The 24,863-nt window shown below is 45.5% G+C and overlaps 1 protein-coding gene across 3 annotated transcripts in view; it reads right to left on the reverse strand.

Annotated features, from left to right (window-relative positions):
* The window catches only part of TMCC1 (transmembrane and coiled-coil domain family 1), a 121,168-nt gene that overhangs the window by 79,691 nt on the left and 16,614 nt on the right, over window positions 1–24,863 (reverse strand). For 2 of the 3 annotated variants that reach the window (XM_088450239.1, XM_088450240.1), the window contains exon 2: window positions 12,491–13,243. The exons of the other annotated variant lie outside the window; for it this stretch is intronic. In XM_088450239.1, coding sequence (XP_088306365.1) covers window positions 12,491–13,012 — 522 coding nt within the window. In that variant the 5' untranslated portion in view covers window positions 13,013–13,243. The remainder of the gene's footprint in view (window positions 1–12,490; window positions 13,244–24,863) is intronic. 3 annotated transcript variants of the gene reach the window in all.

Genomic DNA, 24,863 nt, shown 5'->3' on the forward strand with positions numbered 1-24,863 from the left:
GATGCCCGGTTATCAGACTGTTGCGGGTGTATCTGCATGCGAAATGCTACGTTACAGTGTCACAGCCGCTGACAACGTAACGTAGCATTTTGCAGTTACACCGCGCAGTCGCACACTGGCTATAGACATGCTGCATATCATTATAATCGAGAAGCTGCTTGTACGTCCCACAGACATCGCTTTGCGAATAAGACGCATTTAAAATTAAAAAGTCAAACGAAAAGACGCTCAGCGCTACTGAGATGCACGCCCCTTACGCGTTGTGTAACGCGACTTGTAGCGCACGGAGGTAAGATGTAGGTCGACACATCCGTAGGTCATTTTCCTCTGTGCTCTATTTGGCCATCTGTATAGTGTGTAGGGTTATGTCGTTTGTGTATTATACAGACAAATCCGATAATTTTCAGTGCTATATAGTGGTTCAAAAGTTGTTACCTCCTGCTGCAGGCGGCTACCAGCGGCTGGGTCTGGCCACTCATAGGAATGGTCTTCTATTCTTGGTGGACAATTATTGAAAAGGGAGGTCATCGGTAAAGATGAAACATGACCTTGGGTATCTCCCGGAGTGTAATGTATAGCTGCGCGGGACCTGACGCACGTCTGTCAGACTCAGTGTAACCTAGATCCAATAGTGCCGGGCAGGTCAGCTATTGTGAGAATAGGCAATCCATGTTGGTAGCTGCTCAGTCACTTCAGTAATATCACTCAGGTGCATGTAAGGGAGGGGTTATTCTATACTAGAAACAACAAAAAGTTGTGGTTTTGCACCCAAGTGATAGTGACCTCCAGTATCAGAGACGCCGTGACGCGGCCCGGAGGCTCAGCCATATTTTTGCAAATATATGCAACTGAGATCTCTGAACTATCTGCCACCATGTAGTTTTTCAAATCTTATTGCGGATTTCATTCTGAGCGCTGGGGGATTACTTTTTATTGTGAGAATACACAAGTTCCATGAAACTTAAATCTAACAAGACACAGACCTTTCAAGCATAGAAAATGTGTGCATGTATGTAATCTATTACATACATGAACGGCATCATATCTTATAGAAGATGCTTTTTAGAAATGTTATACTTCGGAAAATAAGCTTGCAGGGGTCACCCCAAGAGTGCAAAATGTAATTTCTTGCTTTTTGCTTATGTTTCTCCACCTGTATAATGAACTTAAATAAAACCATTGCCATATGCCACAAAACCAGTATGAAACAGTTTTTATGTACAGTTTTTAAACATAATCAAAAGTTGCATAAAGCTCTTTGCTTTTCATTAACAGTTGCTACCATGGCAACCACAGTAGCATAACCACGTAGCGGGCACCCTTGTCAGCAGGCCTGATCACAGCTCAATCCTCCTACCCCCTCCTCCCTTTGCCATCATGCACATGGTGGGAAAGGCTCGGGCTCCAACCCGGTGATCCACTCCTCGGGAATAAGTTTAAGTGCTGAGGGGCAGATATGTTCCAACTGAGCCCCCAAACCTTGCAGCAACAGCCACAACAGTTCCCCTTGCCCCCCACCAACAAGTTTTGCCAAAGGAACACAGAGTTGTTGGAGGACATCTTAGTAAAATGACGATCTGCTTCAAATTAGATGTAAAACGTGCTGTTTAAAGAAACCCCAAAGACTGTGGCAAGGCCATTAAATAATATTCTATTCAGCAAACTCAAAGCAATAATTTAAAATGGGATATTGTTGCAATAGTGTAAACTATGGCCCTCATTCAGAGCCGCTCGTTAGCGGCAGTACGCTCGTTCCGAGCGATGTTAGCACATCTGCGCATGCGTACGGTTTTTAGTACGCATGCGCGAACCAGTCAGTGCGGCCGAAAATCGTTTGTACGCAATATAGCGAGTGCCTGCTATTTTGAGTGACAGAATGAGGCGTATGTGGGTGGTAACAGGGGAAGGTGCTTGAAAACGGGGAGTGGAGATCAGAACGCAGGCGTGCTTAAAGGTCAAAGCGGGCGTTTTATGGGTGTGCATAACTAAAACAGCAGCGTCATCGACCACGTCAGTTGGGTGTCTTTTAGCCAGAACTGCTCACAATATAGCGGTTGAAAAAACCAACCCCAAGAATAGCGAGCAGTTCATACGCTGTTCGATGTACTCGATTAATCTAATAAATAGCGGACATGACGTATGATGCGAGCGGCCAGGGGGCGTTTTTAACAAATAAACGAGCATATGTTTTGCTCGCTCGTTCAGACTTAGAGGTGTGAACAGACCACAATGTGCGTACGGATCATTTGAATAGCCACCCCTTGTTTTTGAACGAACGACCGCAAATAGCGAACGGCTCTGAATCAGGGCCTATGTTCGAAAGTAAAGGTCTGAAGAAACACACTCACCACAATGGGGGTCACTGAACTTTAAGACTTGGCCTTGTTTCAATGTGGTTAACTGGGTGTAGTAAGGAACAGTAGATGTAGTTTAAGGGTAAAGCGCTGCGTGATGGACATCTAGTGGTGGAAATGTAGGATGACACCTGGTTTTGGAAAGGTTACGTTGGTGTGTTGTCCTGGTGTAACACTGTATTATCTACCATCTTTAAACCAACCCATAGACAGCATTCCTCGCTGCAGCTCCTAACCACTACATTCGCTGTAAGCACAGCCGAATAACTCGCTGCATTGATGCAAATTGGTGGAGTGTAAACAGATTTATAATTACTGTATTTTTCAATGTAGAGGACACAATGACACCTACACATGAGTAACCGTCCCAGACGCCAGGGGAAAGTGGCGACAAGGTTATTTGTGCAGGAGAGCTAGACTGAGGGCCCTGAGTAAAGCGGGGGATCAGGGTTTGGAGCTGTAAAGTTGCTAGTACCAGGCACGGCTCTCCCATGAACTTTGTACAGACTGTCTCGGAAACCCTTTATCAGATCTGACAATGTAACTGCAATTAAAAAGATACACAAGGTCCAGGAAAACACAAACAGTGCAAGACCAGCTCGCCACAAAGAGACAAAAGAAGAACCTAAAACATTTCTGAAATAAGAGTATAGATTGAGTCTCCCATACCTAGCACCACACCCTGCCTGATTTTTAATGGGCAGAATGTGCCCTGGCCCTTAGTAGCGCCCCGCTAAAACAGCCTGCCAAATGCTGTCCCCACCCGCAGGTCGCAGTGTTCCGCGGGTGGGGAAAACAGCAGCGCAACGGTCACCGCCGGTGGCATTTTCTCATGGCCACGCCCCCTTTCCGGGCGCGTGCGCGCCGGAGTGCCTTTATTTAAGGGGTCTATTATTAAGCAGTGTTAGGAGACAGAGTGAAGAGTGATAAGAAAGTGATAAGGTGCCAGCCAATCAGCTCCCAACTGTCATCTCACAGGCTGTGTTTGAAAAATGACAGTTGGGAGCTGATTGGCTGGCACCTTATCACTTTTCACTCTGTCTCCTAACACTGCTTAGTAAATAGACCCCTCAGTCCGGCGCCGGATCTAAAATGAATACTACATACCCGATACACGGAAGTCTTGGAGCGCGACTGAGATAGTGACACCTTTGCTTTCTGATGGTTCAATGTACACAAACTTTGTTTAATACACAAAATGATTACAAATATTGTGTACATTTATCTTCGGGCTGTGTGTATAAGGTATATATGAAACATGAAAGGTATCCTGCATTCCTGTGATCTCTCATTACGTTACGCAAAAGTTCCAACATACAGAAAAATCTGCAATCCAAAATACTTCTGGTCCCAAACATTTTGGATATGGGAGACTCAACCTGTATATGATTAATACGTAGCGCCATTCATAATATATACTGTACAGAGAGCGTACCTGCCCTGCGGGTTATTGGCTCTCTCAGGCTGCAGGACATTTCTGCATTAAGAAGGTGCACATTACAGTGTAGTCATACGGTAGATTTCATTTCAGAGCAGATCGAGTTAATCGAAACCATGTTCGTACTTCGAGGAAAACTGTACAGCAATTACGTCAATCTGCAAATCGAAGTTTATTGTTGGTTTGTAAAAGATTAACGCACATGGGGGGGAGTTCAAGAGCCTTAAGTGAAAGAGAACAGCTAGTAAAAAGGGAATGAATTCCGCTCTCTAGGATAAACAATAGCCAGGAGACTATTACTGGCGTGAGGGGAGTTATCAGAAGAGTCCTGCAAATCATATCTCTTACGCATTCCAACGCACAGCGACATTTCATAACATTCCAGAGAGAGAAACTAAACCAGTCATCGGACACAGGTACAGGCGCAGAGATTGAAAGATAATTATTGTACTCAAGCCAATAAATTAAAATTAATGCATATCATTTATTTATAAAAAAAAAAGGAGGTCACACATGTGATCTGATTCAGAGGCGCTCGCAAAAAGCGAGCGCTCGCTCTGAATCAGGGCGGGCGCATGTTTTTTTAGTTGTGGCCTCTTGGCCGCTCGCGTAGCTGTGGGTTACCACCCACAGCTATTGCGAGCGGCCCATGATGATGGTCGCGATGGTCAAGACCATCGCGACCATCGGGCTTGCGACGAGACCCTTGTGGTAGGGTCTCGTGGCCGCTAGCCCCAGAGAGCTTCTGGTTCAAATAGAGCCGGAAGCTCTCTCACTGACATCACTGGTGATGTCAGTGGGGCCGCCCACAAACGGCAGGCGTTCCCATGGGAATGCCTCCGTTTGTGAAGCCACCCCCCCTCCGCCACGCCTACAAAATGGGGCCTGACAAATATACGTGAGAGCTGGAAGGGACCATGGTTAGGAAACCGCAGAGAAAGAAGCGATTATTTAGTACCGGAAATCCACATGGTTGCCGGTTATTGCAATGCGAGATTCGCCACAGTAGCTGCGTAATGACGCGGAAGGAGGCGAGTCCACCAGACTCCAGAGCTGCCTACGTGAAGACCAGGCCTTATGAACAATTTAATCAGTAGGTCTGTGGCGCCGAGGAAGGAAGTTAGATTTGATCTGATTTACCAACACAATCTGCTTGTGTGTGGTCATCTCTATTAGGCCCAAAATCACATTGTGTGTGGCCCAAAGCGACTGAAGTGCCAGATAACTATCCTATAGAAATTGACGTAACCATTAAGGAGCATGGCGGAAGCACAGTCTGAAGGGGAGCGTGGCCGGCCGACGTGGAGTCAGCTCTCCGCACAAACCGACGGCACTGAAGTCCGCAGTGATCTGCCAACCAGTTCCGACCGGTCGCATCTCATCCAATGTGGCCACTTAAGAATGCTGCCATACTGAACGCTGAACGTGTCTCCCTACACCCAGGCCGAGCTGCAGGACCCAACCCCCGTGTGGCCACTTCTATTCATGCAAATAAAAACAGACCCTTAACCCCTCTACAACGGAGCAGATTTATGTCAGTCTCCAGGAGTGCGGTATGTGGACAGTGTGTTAATCCGGCGGCACCTGCTCACTAACCAGCCCTCCCACTCCCCACAATAAAATCACTGCTCCTGGTCTATGCAGGTGTTTTACAACCTGTTCCATCCCCACGGTAAATACAGCTCACAGCCCTGCACTAAATACACATTGAAAACATCCTACAGGAGCGGGTGTGATAGAAGAGATAGACAGTAATTAGTTAGACAATGTCTAGATAGACACCAGATGTTAGACAGTTAATAGTTAGACAAGAATAAAAGTTCAACACAGACAAAAGTCAGACACACTAAAGTTAGACATGTAAAAAGTTTGACAGGTACAAAAGTTCGACACGTAAATGATCGACACAAAAATGGTCGACAAAGTTTTTTTATTATTATTATTTAGCCATAATCTTCACCCTAACCCTCCCCTTGGTGCCTAACCATAACCCTCCCTCCTGGTGCCTGACACTAACCGTGGGGGTAAGTGCCTAATCCTAATCCTCCAATAAGTGCCTAACCCTAACACTAAAAAAATATAAAGAAAAAAAATAAAGAAAAAAATGTGTCGTACATTTTTGTGTCGATCATCTTCATGTCGAACTTTTGACCCTGTCGACCTTTTGAATGTGTCGACCTTTTATCCTTGTCTAACTATTAACTGTCCAACATCTGGTGTCTATCTAGACATTGTCTAACTAATTACTGTCTGTCTGTAGTCCGGAACCCTACAGGAGCTCAGTGTATGATAACAGGGATGTGGAACGTTTACCCAGCCGGGGTCAGCAGACAGCTGAAATATCTGCCCAATGATATATTCAATCAACTGACATATGAGATGTAAGGGGAGTACAGTCCTAAAAACCTCAACCCCAAATAGCGATCCTGGTAATATTGCAATGCATGTAATGCATGCTCTGTTGCATATGCCCTTCAGACTGTGTCAAAGGTCATTAGGTCCCCACCCCACTGACCGCCGCATCTCCTGCGGGTCTGACGCAGACGATCACCGCGTAACTGAGGACATTGTTCCCTGATCGATCAGTTCTTTCACCGCTGTGGCGAGAAGTAGCTGTAATTACTCGTATGCTTATGATACATCAATACAATACAAGTGTATAACCTTCCTTGATTAAACCTTTTTGTTCTTCCAACGACACTTGATCTATGCGGATGCTTAATTTTACACCCGAACACCAATCCCCGTATCGCAAGGGTCTGACCGCGCTGAGAGGCAGAAGAGGATACTATTTATACACTGACAATTCCCCCGTAATGAGCGGAATTTTATTTCTACTTGATAATTTGGGATTTCCCATTTCTATCCCCATCCAGAACTTCCCATTTTGATTTGACTCTCTAAGAACCAGAGGTCAGTGTATCAGAACTACCCAAAGACTGCGTAAAGGGGCTTATTACATCTCAGTGTTCTCCCCAGAAAATTTTTCCAGCCGGGTGGCATCAAGAAGTAGCTGGGTGGGGGCCTTCGCAATAATAAAATTTTTAAAATCCTGACCTTATAATGATTTAAACTTGGGCACTCTCCCCGGCCCCTATACGCTGCAATGCCAAATGATGGGCACTCGCGCCCTGCGGCACAAACAATTGAATCATTCCCGGCTACTTTAGACTAATTGAATTCCCCCTAAAATCGTTTTTTTTAGTAGAGTATCTAAACGATTTGATTGTCCTTTGAGGGGTGGAGAAAGAACTGGCTCAGTACCTGTTAATGAACCAATGCAACTCCCTCCCGCCCCAATGTGCTGCGTCCCGTCGACCAGGACCCTCGCTAACGTGTCCTTATTGCCGGAGGACACAGATACCAGACAGACAGACATGACATTGGCGCAGCTCAGCGTCACATCCAACATCCGTGTCTGTGGCAACAAGGACACGTTGAGGGTGACCGGGCCACAGGGAATGCGGCACATTGGGGCGGGAGGCAGTGCCGGGCGGCAAGTTGTACGGGGACGTGGCGCATTGGGGGCGGGGAAAAGTGCAGGGCGGTAGGCTGTTACTGCCGGGCGAAGCGGAGAACACGGCATCTCATGCCCACTCACTTGGACTGATTCTTTAGTTACATTACACCATAATTGCTTGGATTAGATTTTATTTCTTAACTGTGGAACTACACATACCAGCATGCCCTGCCACAATTTTGCTGTGAGGGCATGCTAAATCTGTGGTAGGACATGCTGAGATATGTAGTTCCACACTTTCACAACACTCAGTAACTCAAACATCCTAAGGCTTTAATAAGAAACCAGCAACTATTGTGCTGTAAGGTATCGTTCCATGGCGTGAGAGGGGGTGAGAGGGGGTGAGGGGGGTATACTGGTCAGCTGTCTGAGTAAAGCGTTGTGTTAATAATACTAGAAAACTGTACATAATAAACCGGTGTCCAAACACAATCGGATTGTACACGTATATAAATATCCAGGAGAATAGCAGGTGTTTCATTCGAAGTGGAGGCTACATGGACTAATGTATCTGAGAGTCCAGTCTGTCCCACAAACTGCGCGCCGCAGGCAATGGGTCATCACAAGTTCCGTACAGCCACATGAAATCCAGCTCAGAAGAGCCATAAGAAAGATAAATATATAATGTGCATTGTACAGATTAACGGGACCAATGTGTTGGAAAGTACACTCACCTAGGTCAGGTGTCTTCAAAGTATCTCATACTTTACTGCCATGTTTTTTTGTATGGGGTCGTGGGGAGGGGGAATCATTTTTATCTGTACATGTAAAATTAAATATGGAAAAAACCTGCACCACTATGTTCCTTGTATATAAAATAAAGCAGCTGTGAATAACACGAACTGCTGCTGTTCTACGCGTTTCACAACATTGCTTCTTACTTCCTGGGGACACTTGTGAAACGCGTAAGGTAAGTTTATGAAGCAGTGATCGCTTTCAAATACGTCATCATGATATATTTGTGAGACCAAGTGCGTTTCCCCCTGTTCAGTCATTTTTCGTACGGATGGTGACGTACGGTGAATTTCTTTTTTTTTTAAAATAACTATTAGTTTATCATGGAGGTCTGAGGCTGAATCAATGACAACGCCTCCATCTGCTGTAATATGTGATCACAGATTGAACTATGAAATGAATATTTTTGCTTCAATAACCACCATAAAGAGCCACAGATGTCACAACCCAGAAAAGATGAGCAGCTTGTGATACTCACAGCCCACTAACCGCAAACACTCTATTGTACTCATCTCCTTATTATGGTACATGCAGACGTGGAACCGATGTTACAACATGGCAGAAAAGCTATATATACTGTAAGCAAAAAGTGTTAATCACATGTGATCTAGGTGATTATCTCTCACACACTATTGGACTGATGCACTGAGCGCAAGACGCATCTCGTTTTGTTTTTACACTGTGCACGCTCCGCAGCCAACGTGTGCAAGTATGGATGATGCACGTCCACCCATAAGCCGGTAGCATCTCCGCCTGAAGGGCGAAGGCAAAGTTCAGTGACGCAACTGAAGATTTGTGCGTACATGTACATAAGCCAGCTTTCATACTTGGGGCCAGGATTCAAATAGGCGCGTTTTGACGAAAAAGCGTTCGCAGGTGCAAACTTTTCACACATAAATGTGTATTGCACTATCCAATTCCCGGAGTGTTCGCACTTGCAAAAACTCCATAGACAGAAACCGGCGAAGAGTTTTCACCATCTCAGAGCAGGTGAAAAAAAAAAAAAAAAATGCGCGAGACCCGGATAGCGACGGGCAATCCGTCGCTCCGGGTCTCGTACCAAAGGGGGCGTGCTGTCGATGTTGAGTGACAGCACGCCCCCTTTGGTGGGTGGGCCGGGGGAGTGGCTGCCCAAACGGCCCCACTGAAATCACTCGTGACCATCGCGACCATCTTCCAGGCCGCTCGCTATAGCTGTGGGTGGTCTCCCACAGCTATGCGAGCGGCCAGGAGGCCGTTCTAAAAAATAAAAAATAGGCCGACCCTGATTCCGAGCGAGCGCTCTGTCAGAGTGTCCAGCTCTGAATCAGGGCCTTGGTTCAGAATCCTTTGGACATTCCCTCCCCCCTCCCCTAATGACTGATTAGGCAAAAAAAAAAAAAATTCTGGCTGCGATTAAGGAACCATAAAATTCACGTCATTACAGGCGTCACATTAATAGATTAATAAACATTGGCGTCGGTTCTATGCCACTTTCCATTGATTGGCTCTCTAATCCAGCCCTGTGTGTTGGGGTATATGGACATGGCACCTAATGATTTTTCTACTGGCTTCATCCGCTGCGATGACTAAACCGGTGACAGGATCTTGGGTCGTTCTGTGATGCATCTAATTAATCACCGTCAAGCAGACAGGAAATTTACCTCTAATGCAACCACACCACATAGATACCTGAAATTATATCAGTTACGCCACAGAGGAATTCAGCGCGGGACAGCTCCAGTCATTCTGGGCCCTGATAAGTACGACCAATGGCAAACTCGCGGCAAATGCCATTTTGTTTATAGTAAACGACACAAATCCACACGTTTAGGTTTGGACAGTGGAGCCGATTCAGAGCCGCTCGCACGATGTGTATGCAAATTGCGTAGGCAGTGCAATCGCACAGCAATGCATTAGCACGCCCAGTATTTCTTAGAGAGCGATCGCATAGTGTATGCAGACACCCACCAACCTGTCTTAAGACGCCCACTTGTGCACGTCATGTCCAGGAAGTGTATGCAACCATCGGTACATCTGGTAACATCGGATGCTATCGCAACACTTGAACATCGGATGCTATCGCAGCGCTTGAAGTTAACCATACCCTGCCACAAGCACTGCGAGCACTTCAGTGTAAAAACCAGCCAGGTGACGTGTACTATGACGCTGTCTTATAATTATGCGCACCTCTAACATGCCGCTGAGATGCTCAGGCACGCCTGCACTTGCACCTCCACTCCCCCTTTAATGGCCAGCCCCTTACCACCTACATACGGCTTCTCCCGTCACTCACTCTGCTGGGCTGTCTATGTGCAGCGAGCGAACGCATTGTGAACTTTCGCTAAGGGATGCGCGCACTCCATACACACTGCATACCATCGGCAGCAGCGAGCGTTTGCGTCTTAGCGAGCGGATCTGAATAAGCTCCAGTGTCTCCAATAGGCGATCGCTACCGCCCAGGTCAATAATGGCCTTTGGGTTTGTAAAGCTTATTTTTTTTTTTTACATTTATGCAACATGTTCTATTTTCGCGGCCTAGGAAGCAACATGTATAATGTAATGTTTGTGTAACCCATAGGTATTATTGATAACTGAAGTTGTGACAAGGATATCAATTCTACAACTATTATTTACAACATATACTTATATCGTAAATGTCACGAGTATTTGAAATAAACTTTGTTTGAGCGGGTTCACAAAGTACAATATTTATGTTCGGCCAAATGAAAGTACCTGGTAATGGGTTTGTACATTCCATTCTATAGGTTTTAGAATCATTTATTGTCTGGAAAACTCAGTGACCTTGTTAATGGATTTGCATTTCAATAAAGTGCTCGTGTCTGCAGGTCGTAAATAATGTACAAAGGCTGCGGCCAAACCATGACTTGGTATAGGCCGCACATTATGGGGTATATTAATAAACAACCGACCATAACAAATTCAGCACTTTAGGTCACATTATCCAGCAGTATTGCTGGGCCACGGAGATGAGAAGAGCTGCAATTACTGATGTACAATCTCTCCCATGTGAAGAGATAGCTGCCAATTGGTTTAACAAATATAGGGCCTGATTCAGAGCCGCTCGTTCGCTCCGAGCGATGTTCGCACATCTGCGCATGCGTATGGGTCGTAATGCGCATGCGCCAACCAGTCGGTGCGGTCAGAAAACGTGTGTTCGCAAAATTGCGAGCGCCTGCTAATTTGAGTGACAGGATGAGGCGTTTGTGGGTGGTAACAGGGGAAGGTGCTTGAAAACGGGGAGTGGAGATCCGAACGCAGGCGTGCCAAACGGTCAAAACGGGCGTTTTAAGGGTGTGCGTAATTAACAAAACAGCGTCATCGACCACGTCACTTGGTTGTCTTTTAGCCTGAACTGCTCGCATGATTGCGGTAGGAACATGCTACCACAAGCACTGCGAGCAGTTCATACGCCTTTCGATGTACTCGATTAATCAAATAAATAGCGGAGATGACGTAGGATGCGAGCGGCCAGGGGGCGTCTTTACAAAATAGCGAGCACATGTTTCGTTCGCTCGCTCAGACATAGAGGCGTCAACAGACCGCAAAGAGCGAGCGCTCAATTTAAATAGCCGGCCCCTTTTTCTGAACGAGCGAGCGCAAATAGCGTCCGGCTCTGAATCATGCCCATAATTTGGTCATCTCTAAAATTATGGGACTGGGCGTGAGGTTATGCCGGGTATACGCTAGGACGACCGATCAGCAGACCAATCCGCTGCCCTAGGGCTGATTGGTAAGCTATAGACCCTGACCAAACAGGCGCTCATTGTTTCTGGGCTGACATGACAACTGGGCGGGCATTTCAAGTTGCCCGCCCAGTTGAGAGGCCAGAAGCGCAGATATACAGTATCTTACAGATATATATACTGACATCGGATGTACTGCATGGTCTACCTTATACGTCTGTGAACAACGTCGTTCACAGACATATTGGGTGTACACACCCGTCGACGCACTGGCGATATATCGATAGAACGAGCGATCTATATCGCCAAGTGTATACCCAGCCTGTGTGTATGAATGCTTACTACAAATATAGCTTCCTGTACCACAAGACATTTACGCCCACCTTTTGAACCGACTTTTGCCCACATGTGTTATAGGATTATAAAAACAGCTCTAAAATGTTAGTAACCGCCGTGCCCAAGTCCGTGCCCGTTCTAGTCGTGTCTTTTTGTACCTCACGTTGCCATTATACAGTTTTACAAAAATGCCGCAAACAGTCACAGAACTCATATTTCAGCTATAACCTTATATTTCCCGCATTAGAGAAATTGTAAAACGCGTGTTGTGTATGCTCGTCGAGTACAGCAGAGTATCTAGCGTCTGCGGCACTGTACAATAAACCCAAATAAAGAATAATGCAGCAAGATAACAAAACTAAAACTCATTAGCGCTGTGTGAAACCGCAAAACGCCCCCCAACAACCCTTCGGCCTCTTACCTTCTCAGCCGAGTCCTCCCGAGACAAGTAAGAGGCGCTGGATATGTCCAGGATAGCGGAAGCAGCGTGGGCGTCTGTGGTGGAGGAGGATCGCGGACGCGCAGGGTGGGAGAGAACCGCCATTATGTCCTGTGCAGAACGGCGGCCAATCTGCGGACTGCCCCGGGTCTTGCCCTTGCGGTTTTGCTGGAGGCTGCTTCCTCTCTTCACTTTGGGAGGGGCGCGGATTTGCTGCAGGACGCGGTTCAGGGCTGTGGGCTGAGTGGCATCGTCCAATTCCGGTCCCTGGAGGGGATCTAGTTCCGGATCCGGTTCCGGTTGCGCTTGCTGGATGTCGTGGGGGGAGACTGAGGAGCGACGCCTCTGGTGGTGAAACAGATGCTTCAGCCCCTGACCGATCACGTTGATGTTGTCGAAGTGTGAGCCCTTCGGAGTCTTTTGCTCCCCATCCAGCAACCTCTTCCCCTCGGCACCACCTGGGTCTCCATCATCGCAGAGGCTATCATTGCCAATGGCCTCCATCAGAAAACATCAACCATGCCCCCCCCCCCCCCTCCCTCTCAAGGTATTCGATGCGCAGATCTCTGGTCAACCAACTGCGCAGACGCCGTTATTTTATCTTGAAATGAATGGAGTAAACCCGCAAGATGTGTGGACAGAGATATGGCGATGACATAAGAGGAGAGAGGCCGGGCTCATTAACTCAAACGATACGATCCTGGGTTCCCCGTTCTTCTAGGTCCTCACAAAGATCTGGGAAGAGACAAGACAAACGGATGAACATAAATATATTAGCAAAACTGCGAAGAATCTAAAGAACGGCCTGGAACCGTGGTCATGTTGGAGCCGTCACAGACACACAGGTGGCTTTAGCCATTTTGTAGGCCAAATTGATATTCAGCTTCTCGGTACATAAGGAATAATGATATAAATGAGGAAAGAGGCACAAGTTGCCTCATGTCTCGGCAAGGAGACACGTTCCCAATGAATCAATAAGCTGCGCTCTTGTGAAAATCGGTTCAACCCACAAAATAATCGCCCCTGCGCCCCAGCCTCAAACTAACCACAATGACAGATAATGACATTACTTTAAAGCGTTCATTTCATTAGCGGTGGGAAATGCCTCCAGGAGACGACCCCCACCAGCCTGTGTGCGCCCTAATCTTCCTGCCTCAAGTGATCTGACTGCTCGGATGAGAGTCGAAGGGATAGATCTTATCCGGCCACGCGACCAAACCGAGCAATCATCCCGTCGCTCTAATCTTCAGGTTCGGCTACTTATAGATCGTTTTTTAAACATGGTCATTATTTCCCCCTGAACCAATTAGTATAGGGCAACCACACCAAAGACAAGGGGCCTGATTTAGTTGGGCTCAAGTCAAGATACTACACATAAAAAGACATCCTCAGTAACTGCACAATTTGTGGCCGTATTTTCGGTTGAGCAGATCTTATACTTGTGTGACCACCCCCGGCCTTTATATATGCATATCTGTCCTACTGTATAAATCTTTAAGGTGCGCCTTTCAGGACATGTAGCTCAGACATCCCACAGACCTGGCGCACGTCCCTGAGTTGATGGAAGCAATGATCAAATATTTGTGCCGTGTGTGTGTGAGTGTGTGAGTGAGAGTGAGAGTGAGAGAGAGAACCCCGCCACATGTCAAATTATACCCCTTTCAGACATACTGAGATTCCCGGGATTTTGGCCTGCCTCGGCCAAAATTCCCGGGTCTCATGTCTGTGTGAAAGGTACCTACCCGGGAACACGTTCCCGGGTAGCCGCCCCTGCAATCGACCAGGGTTTTTCCCGGGAAATTACCCTGCTTCTGTCTGAATGGCGCTACCCGGGAATTTACTACTCCCGGGCAGCACCAAGCAGCTTTGACATGAAGCTGACAGCGCAGAGCGTCCTATAGGACGCTCAGCGCTGCTGCTCACCACCCCCAGCACCGGCCGGCTGTGCCACAGTGGGCTGCCCGCACTCCCGCTGGACCACCAGGGAATTAAAATAAATGTTAAAAAAATTATAATAAAAAAAAAAAAAAAACTGCATTACGATTGGCCGGATTTTGGCTGGGAGGAGCAGACGGCAGAGAAGAGGCAGGTAAGCAGGAAAACCCTGCTCTTGTCTTAAAGGGGTCTACCTGGGAATTTCCTGGGTAGACACTGTAGTGTGAAAGGGGGGTCTCGACCAAATACCCGGGAATTTGCACAGGAGAAATTCCCGGGTTGTATGTCTGAAAGGGGTATTAAAGAGCGTATGAAAAAAGCGCACTTCCTCCTCCGCAGGGATCCTGACTGGCTGAGAAGAGCTGGGAGCTCTCTGCAAGACAACTCCAGGGGGTATATGAGAGTTTTAGAAATGGAGGTGTTGCCCATAGCAACCAATCAGATTCTACTTCACATTTAACTAGCACCTTCCAGAAGATAATAGATAGAATCTGATTGGTTGCTATGGGCAACATCTCCACTTCTAAAAACTCTCACTTTAGTAAATATAAAGAGAGCCCCCAGTCTACGCTGCACCTCAGTAATGTCACCGGACCCCGATTACGGTGCTGGCTGCATCTTCATGAAGACTGGCTCACACAATATGGCTGGCTCCACCATGTGCTGTACAGAAGACTATTTTATTAAGCCAATCGCTTGAAGGTAAAAATTCAAGCTTAAAAATAAGCTACAAAAAAAATAAATAATAAAAAGGTGGTAAAACAGCACTTTCTCTATATTAAACCAAAAATAGCATGTACGTATAATCTTTTATTACATGCACGGATACAAGGGATCCTAGGCAGATATAAAAAGAAAGGATGTAATTTCATCTAAAGACAACAGCGCCCCCTACTGAGCAAAAAAGGAAAAAAATATCTTAAACCACCTTGTTTCAATATGCAGTTTGAGCCCCTGAAAATGCAGTTTGAGCCCCTGAATATGCAGTTTGAGCCCCTGAATATGCAGTTTGAGCCCCAGAAAAGTGGGAATGAGCACAGTACAGGAGGAAAGAGATCTAAACCAAACCTCACGTATTACCAGACAAAGGGATATAAAGGTTTCTACTTTACGTACATTAAGACTAAGACCCGTATTCAATTAGAGGTGATAAGAAGGAAAGGTTTCGCCTGTCCGACTTTCCGCCTCCTTCGCCTTTCATGCGCATCCCCGCTTTTCACCCTATTTAATGCCTAAACACGCGAAAATGGAAAGCGGTGAATGCTAAACGTACTGTCAGAAGTGGGGAAATCAGTCTGTACCCCAAAAAAAGAAAAGATGCACTTACATAGGGAATCAATGTAGATGTGTACTAAGAGCACTAATATATGTGTTTGGGGTACTTTAAATTGTTTCTTATTGCAGAAGTGGTGAAGAATGGCAGAAAGCTGTATTTTATGGTGAAAATAAGTAGTACAGTCACATTTCGGGTACTTGAAAATGATGCTAGCATATTTTTATGTCTCAACAAACATCAAAAAAAGCACCTGCGGCATGCACCTGCAATCCCAAAAACACCTGACCCATCCTTGCAGACCATTGGGGGTATGGCAGATTTAAAAAAAACAAAACAAAAAAAAAACACAAGGAGCTTTCTTCTAGTAATAGGCACAGAGGACGCTGAGAGTATTTACATAAGAGCGGAAATATCATTCCCAACTATTTATGTCAAAGTCCCCATAAGAGCTTAGTCACACACACACTGATTCAGTGATTAGCACACAGCCTATAGCTAGTGCCAGTTACTCCAAGGGCACTGTAATCTCTCTCCCCCCACCCTGCCATATACATAGAGCTAATAACATGGGACAGAACTAGCACACCTCCAGGCTACACACATACATGCATATTTTATATTTATACACATTATGGGAGAAAAAAAAAAAATCTAGAAACTGCAAGTCGTACATTACTCAAGAGTCATAAATTAGATCTGGTATGTAACCTCCTGCTCCCTATGTACAAAGCCAGCGTACTTACCAATCCCAGCGCAGTCATTGGGGTGCACAGGACAGAGAAGGTAGTAGCAGGGCAAGATACATTCTTATGTTTGGTGTTAATAGGGAAGACTGCAATCCGTCCTGTTCCATGTGTTAGGTGGCATTACATACAGGTATTATATAGCAATACACATAGCGAGCACAATTATCCAACATAAATGGGACGTATTACTGCTCTGTGATTTTGCAGGTTAAAGCTATATCCTCCATCTAATGTTCAGTCTATGGCCTCCTCCTTACCTGTCTCTGCCCCTGTCCTCACTAACACATCACTTTATCTGCTTATATACTCTGTGCTGCAGGGGGACCCTGCTCCTCCCACTGTATAACTCAGTATGTGACTTCCTGCTGCCTCCATTCCACTCCTCACATCATGTCACTGCCTCTGTCACATGCAGCCCTGTCCTCACTAACACATCACTCATCTCCTGATATACTCTGTGCTGCTGGGGGACCCTGCTCCTCCCACTATATAACTCACAGTCTGTGTGACTTACTGCTGCCTCCATTCTCCTCCTCACATCATGTCACTGCCCCTGTCACATGCAGCCCTGTCCTCACTAACACATCACTCATCTCCTGATATACTCTGTGCTGCTGGGGGACCCTGCTCCTCCCACTATATAACTCACAGTCTGTGTGACTTACTGCTGCCTCCATTCTCCTCCTCACATCATGTCACTGCCCCTGTCACATGCAGCCCTGTCCTCACTAACACATCACTCATCTCCTGATATACTCTGTGCTGCTGGGGGACAATGCTCCTCCCACTATATAACGCTCAGTCTGTGGCTTCCTGCTGCCTCCATTCCCCTCCTCACATCCTGTCACTGCCCCTGTCACATGCATCCCTGTCCTCACTAACACATCACTCATCTCCTGATATACTCTGTGCTGCTGGGGGACAATGCTTCTTCCACTGTATAACTATCAGTTTATGATTTCCTGCTGCCTCATGTTCCCTCTACACACCATAGTCAACATTAACCACGAGTGGATAGGTTACGGTGTCCCACAGGCTCAGCACGTGCCTCTCCTTAAATACTCTGTGCTGCTCTGAAAAAAAAATCAGCGCAAATTGGATACAGGTTGCTGTATTCCCATCGATGTCTAGTGTGTACTGACCTCGTGAGCATTGCCAGCATCGGCAAATGCCTACACACTTGCCGATGCCGGGAGTGACGGCGCGAGAGCGGGGGCAATGCTGCATTCAGCAGCATAGTACTCGCTGACTATGTCGCCAGACGATGTGCCCGATATGGCCGGATCGGACAACAGATCATCTAGTGTGTACCTGGCATAAGAGGAAGACCCTCACCTAATATATGGCTGGAGAGAGACGGCAGGGGGGGGCATGTTGGGGGGACTGCTTAGGGCCAGGGGGTATCATTTTAACATGATGCTCATTATTAGTGTTCATTCTAGCACCCTGTACCTGTCACACCAGTGCGGTGCCTCTTTCCTGTCTAAGGTGTCGCTCTCTGCTCTGGTGCTTCTAGTACCTTCAGCTGATGCGACAAACTGCTGAGATACAGACCAGAGTGTGCTAGAAGCACCAGAACACACAGCAACAACAGGTGCAGAGGGCCAGAATGAACATTAAATTATGATAGGCAGAAAGTGACAATAGTAAGTGGCAGCACAAGTTGCTCTAATCACTATAACTATATTGATACGGCTTTCCTGAGAAGGGTGACGCTAAAGACCCTGAATTTCCTAACTTCATTTTATTCCACATTTGCGCTATGTATAACGGACACTCTTAGCTTTTCCTGTGCACCTCTATGGGGGGGGGGGGGATTCGATTCAAAGGAATGTGCTCTTGGGGTTGCATTTATTCCCACCTGTGCACATATTACACATTTACCTGTGTGCTGCAAGGGAGATCTTCCTGGACATTCCATGTAACCGAACTGCCCCCTTAGAACAACTGAAAATTATAGCAGCGCTTCTCAATATAACCGCCACCAACCTTCCCTTAAGGTGCCCATCCACTAGAAGACAGGCAAAGGGCTGCACGATTTCGGACATTGTAATCGTGCAGTCGTTTGTCAGTCTGTGATGAGCCTGCACTGAGTGAGCAGTCGTTCAGTGCAGGCTCATCAATCATCTGCAAACATGCTGAGCCTGACGTTACCGTCAGGTTGACCAGCATGTTTGCACGATGATAGAGGTCTAAAAGACCCATTCTTTAAACAATCTTCAAACGATTATCGAACGATCTCCATAACGTTAAATCGCTCATTTTAATCGTCTAGCGGCTAGGCACCTTTATAACGCTATCCTTACTCATTGACCAGTATATTATAATGTCTAATTCCCAAAAGGATTCACCTTTTTCATAACACCACCCGATACAAAGCTACACTGGGCAGCTGTTCTTAGAAGGTAATAAGCCGATGGTATACAGCGCCGATATAGCGGCATAACGCCTAACGCATTTCCGGCAAATATGTCCACTTCCTGTACAAAGCAACAGAAAGGATACAGTTAAATCTAAATATTAGACAGCTACGGATAGGAAAATTCCTTATTCTACTGGAAAACACAGAAGAATATATGCACATACACTATATACACACAAACACGTACATAGACAAAAAAACACGCATCATGCCTTGGTGCGAGAAAGGTTTCCTACCATGACGCTCCCACAGACGCCGCTGTGCAACAGGATTTACCAGTCAGCGCCTTACACAGAAAGAAACAGGCAATTAGTGAAAAGAAAAGAGGCTTCTCTGCCAGCCGAGTGGGAAGCCAGCGACAGCCGTTCCCCCAGCCATCGGGAGCAGTGAGTAGGAGAGAATCATTACAGGAATGTGGAGGTTGGAGCAGACCGCTGCCGAAGCATCAGAACCGGGGCGGACGTGGGAGAGGAGAGCGAGATGAGGCGTAATATGGAACAGCGAAGAACACAACGGCGTGACTAATAGCTTGCTGCTCCACTACAACTCCCAGCGTGTCCGGAGGCCCGAGGCATCTCAGTGCACCTGCTGCCTGTAGAAGTCAGCGGCTTCACTTGAGGTATGAGGCACGAAGTGTCGCGTTGGCCCATTCTAATGAATGAGTGCCGCTACTGCGTGCAGGCAAGGGGTGTAGTTTAAATAATAACACTGGGAGATAACCGCAGGTTGCCAAGCCTAAAAATAATTCTTACATAATTGTGATTTATGTACATGTCTTATGAGATAATTAACTCCATATTCAAATTTAGATTTGTCAGTCAAAAGGAGTGTTCACTGCACCTCTCATTTTCGGTCCCGGCCCAGATCTAGCTTCTACGCGGAACGCCGACGATTACGCTAAAATGGACATCTCACATTCCCCTGGAGCATTGCCTGCACGTCAAGCACCTCCCCCGAACAGACCCCCTTCGCAGTGTGTGGCAGATGGGGGTGAATTCGTGTAGGGGGGGGGGGGGGGAATTAAACCGTAAAAGCTTTCAAACCATACAGAATAAATCAATAAAATATATACATCTGCTGATTCACATAAATACACCAGCTGCAGATAAACAGAAATGAGGGTAAAGTCCCTGTACGATCTCTTCCCCCACCAGACGCATTTAACAATAGACATGAAATATGACAAAAAAAAAAAAAAAAAATCTAAGGATTAACCACTTCTACCAAATAAAACCCAAAACTCTTAAAAGCCGATCGTCACAAGGACCTAACCGGAAGTGCTTGCTCTCAGGAGACACAGACATTCCCTCCTCATTTTATGCCAAAACTGGTTTTCCTGCAAAGCTCTAGGATACATTATATGCTTCATATAACAATTAGCAGGCGACAAATCCACAGCTCCACATAGCAGAGGGAATATATATACATACACACACACACACACACACACACAGATATATATATATATAGCGTTCCCGCTAGGCTGTTTTAGCGGGGCGCGGCGCCCTGCCCTCCTTCTGGAAGGCAAAAAGCGCCCTGCCCTAACAGCCTGCGGGAGCCGTCTTCACCTGCGACCCGCGGGTGAAGAAATGTGCAGTGACCCTGGTCACCCGAGGAGAATAGACACCAGGCGCATGCGACGAAAAGGGGACGCTTCTTACAGACACGCCCCTTTTCAATGACCACGCCCCCTTCCCGGTCGCAGGCGCGCGCAATGACGTGCCCTCTCTAGCTCCGGCGCCCTGCCTCGCGCTGGAGCTAGAGTGAACACATTATATATATATATATACACACACACACACATACACACAAACACACACACACATATATATATATATGCACATACATACATATATATATATATATATATATATACATACACACACAGAGATATATATATATATATATATATATATATATATATACACACACACACACACACACATACACACAGATATATATATATATATATTTATATATATACACACACACACACACAGATATATATATATATACACACACATACAGATTTTATATATATATATATATATATATATTTATTTATTACACACACACATACATACACACACAGATATATATATATATAGGCTTCCCACTTCATCCCTTTCATTTGGGACGCATGTGAATGACACAGGTTCTGTGGCTGATTAAAACCAGATGAATATATAGACACAGACATTATTATACACACACATTATATACATACACAAAAAAACCATCTCTCTGTATCACATATACGTGCCCACGATCATCATGTACGTTCCGGTAATACCCCATTAGGAAGCAGTTATGGAGCTTGCACGCAGATCCAGCTGGTATTCTGCACCAAGATGACTGACACTCATTTCCAGAGAGGTCAGTACAGACGTCGGCATTAATGCAGAAGAAGACTGGATCCAAAAATAGCTGGAACGCCGGGGACGAGGCGAATGAGCTATGACAGAGCTCTACTGTATATTCAGCGAGCAGAAACGCAGGAAAGCCTGGGAAAAAAAGACAGATAACTGTGACCGACTTCTGCCCAGCTCTGTGTTTCCATACCGGTCACTGCAAATATACACGTACTTTAGCGCTTGCAGGAACACGAACCCCGAGCATCCCTTCCACTCAACGCAGGACCTGTTCAGAGACTCAGGCGATATATTTAGCAAAACGAGAGTTTTTAGAAATGGCAACCAATCAGATTCTACTTTACATTTGACTAGCACCTTCTAGATAATAGCTAGAATCTGATTGGTTGCTATGGGCAACATCGCTCACTAGTAAATTTACCCCTCATTGGCCCGTATTCAATTTGAGGCGAAAAGTCCGGATCCGCGATCAGTACACTATACACTCAGAATAGGACCAGTACTAGATCAGTACACTATACACTCAGAATAGGACCAATACTAGATCAGTACACTATACACTCAGAATAGGACCAGTACACTATACACTCAGAATAGGACCAGTACACTATACACTCAGAATAGGACCAGTACTAGATCAGTACACTATACACTCAGAATAGGACCAATACTAGATCAGTACACTATACACTCAGAATAGGACCAGTACTAGATCAGTACACTATACACTCAGAATAGGACCAATACTAGATCAGTACACTATACACTCAGAATAGGACCAGTACACTATACACTCAGAATAGGACCAGTACTAGATCAGTACAGAATACACTCAGAATAGGACCAGTACTAGATCAGTGCACTATACACTCAGAATAGGACCAGTACTAGATCAGTGCACTATACACTCAGAATAGGACCAGTACTAGATCAGTACAGAATACACTCAGAATAGGACCAGTACTAGACCAGTACACTATACACTCAGAATAGGACCAGTACTAGATCAGTACACTATACATTCAGAATAGGACCAGTACACTATACACTCAGAATAGGACCAGTACTAGATCAGTACACTATACACTCAGAATAGGACCAGTACTAGATCAGTACACTATACACTCAGAATAGGACCAGTACTAGATCAGTACATTATACACTCAGAATAGGACCAATACTAGATCAGTACACTATACATTCAGAATAGGACCAGTAATAGATCAGTACAGTATACACTCAGAATAGGACCAGTACTAGATCAGTGCACTATACACTCAGAATAGGACCAGTACTAGATCAGTGCACTATACACTCAGAATAGGACCAGGAATAGATCAGTACACTATACACTCAGAATAGGACCAGTACTAGATCAGTACATTATACACTCAGAATAGGACCAGTACTAGATCAGTACACTATACACTCAGAATAGGACCAGTACTAGATCAGTACATTATACACTCAGAATAGGACCAGTACTAGATCAGTACACTATACACTCAGAATAGGACCAGTACTAGATCAGTACACTATACACTCAGAATAGGACCAGTACTAGATCAGTACAGAATACACTCAGAATAGGACCAGTACTAGATCAGTACAGAATACACTCAGAATAGGACCAGTACTAGACCAGTACACTATACACTCAGAATAGGACCAGTGCACTATACACTCAGAATAGGACCAGTGCACTATACACTCAGAATAGGACCAGTACTAGATCAGTACACTATACACTCAGAATAGGACCAGTACTAGATCAGTACAGAATACACTCAGAATAGGACCAGTACTAGACCAGTACACTATACACTCAGAATAGGACCAGTACTAGATCAGTGCACTATACACTCAGAATAGGACCAGTACACTATACACTCAGAATAGGACCAGTACTAGATCAGTGCACTATACACTCAGAATAGGACCAGTACTAGATCAGTGCACTATACACTCAGAATAGGACCAGTACTAGATCAGTGCACTATACGCTCAGAATAGGACCAGTACTAGATCAGTGCACTATATGCTCAGAATAGGATCAGTACACTATACACTCAGAATAGGACAAGGAATAGATCAGTACACTATACACTCAGAATAGGACCAGTACTAGACCAGTACACTATACACTCAGAATAGGACCAGTGCACTATACACTCAGAATAGGACCAGTACTAGATCAGTACACTATACACTCAGAATAGGACCAGTACTAGATCAGTACAGAATACACTCAGAATAGGACCAGTACTAGACCAGTACACTATACACTCAGAATAGGACCAGTACTAGATCAGTGCACTATACACTCAGAATAGGACCAGTACACTATACACTCAGAATAGGACCAGTACTAGATCAGTGCACTATACACTCAGAATAGGACCAGTACTAGATCAGTGCACTATACACTCAGAATAGGACCAGTACTAGATCAGTGCACTATACACTCAGAATAGGACCAATACTAGATCAGTGCACTATACACTCAGAATAGGACCAGGAATAGATCAGTACACTATACACTCAGAATAGGACCAGTACTAGATCAGTACATTATACACTCAGAATAGGACCAGTACTAGATCAGTACACTATACACTCAGAATAGGACCAGTACTAGATCAGTACATTATACACTCAGAATAGGACCAGTACTAGATCAGTACACTATACACTCAGAATAGGACCAGTACTAGATCAGTACACTATACACTCAGAATAGGACCAGTACTAGATCAGTACAGAATACACTCAGAATAGGACCAGTACTAGATCAGTACAGAATACACTCAGAATAGGACCAGTACTAGACCAGTACACTATACACTCAGAATAGGACCAGTGCACTATACACTCAGAATAGGACCAGTGCACTATACACTCAGAATAGGACCAGTACTAGATCAGTACACTATACACTCAGAATAGGACCAGTACTAGATCAGTACAGAATACACTCAGAATAGGACCAGTACTAGACCAGTACACTATACACTCAGAATAGGACCAGTACTAGATCAGTGCACTATACACTCAGAATAGGACCAGTACACTATACACTCAGAATAGGACCAGTACTAGATCAGTGCACTATACACTCAGAATAGGACCAGTACTAGATCAGTGCACTATACACTCAGAATAGGACCAGTACTAGATCAGTGCACTATACGCTCAGAATAGGACCAGTACTAGATCAGTGCACTATATGCTCAGAATAGGATCAGTACACTATACACTCAGAATAGGACAAGGAATAGATCAGTACACTATACACTCAGAATAGGACCAGTACTAGACCAGTACACTATACACTCAGAATAGGACCAGTGCACTATACACTCAGAATAGGACCAGTACTAGATCAGTACACTATACACTCAGAATAGGACCAGTACTAGATCAGTACAGAATACACTCAGAATAGGACCAGTACTAGACCAGTACACTATACACTCAGAATAGGACCAGTACTAGATCAGTGCACTATACACTCAGAATAGGACCAGTACACTATACACTCAGAATAGGACCAGTACTAGATCAGTGCACTATACACTCAGAATAGGACCAGTACTAGATCAGT

Source organism: Taudactylus pleione, unplaced genomic scaffold, assembly GCF_031769625.1.
Source record: "Taudactylus pleione unplaced genomic scaffold, aTauple2 ptg000512l, whole genome shotgun sequence".
NCBI classification, from domain to species: domain Eukaryota; kingdom Metazoa; phylum Chordata; class Amphibia; order Anura; family Myobatrachidae; genus Taudactylus; species Taudactylus pleione.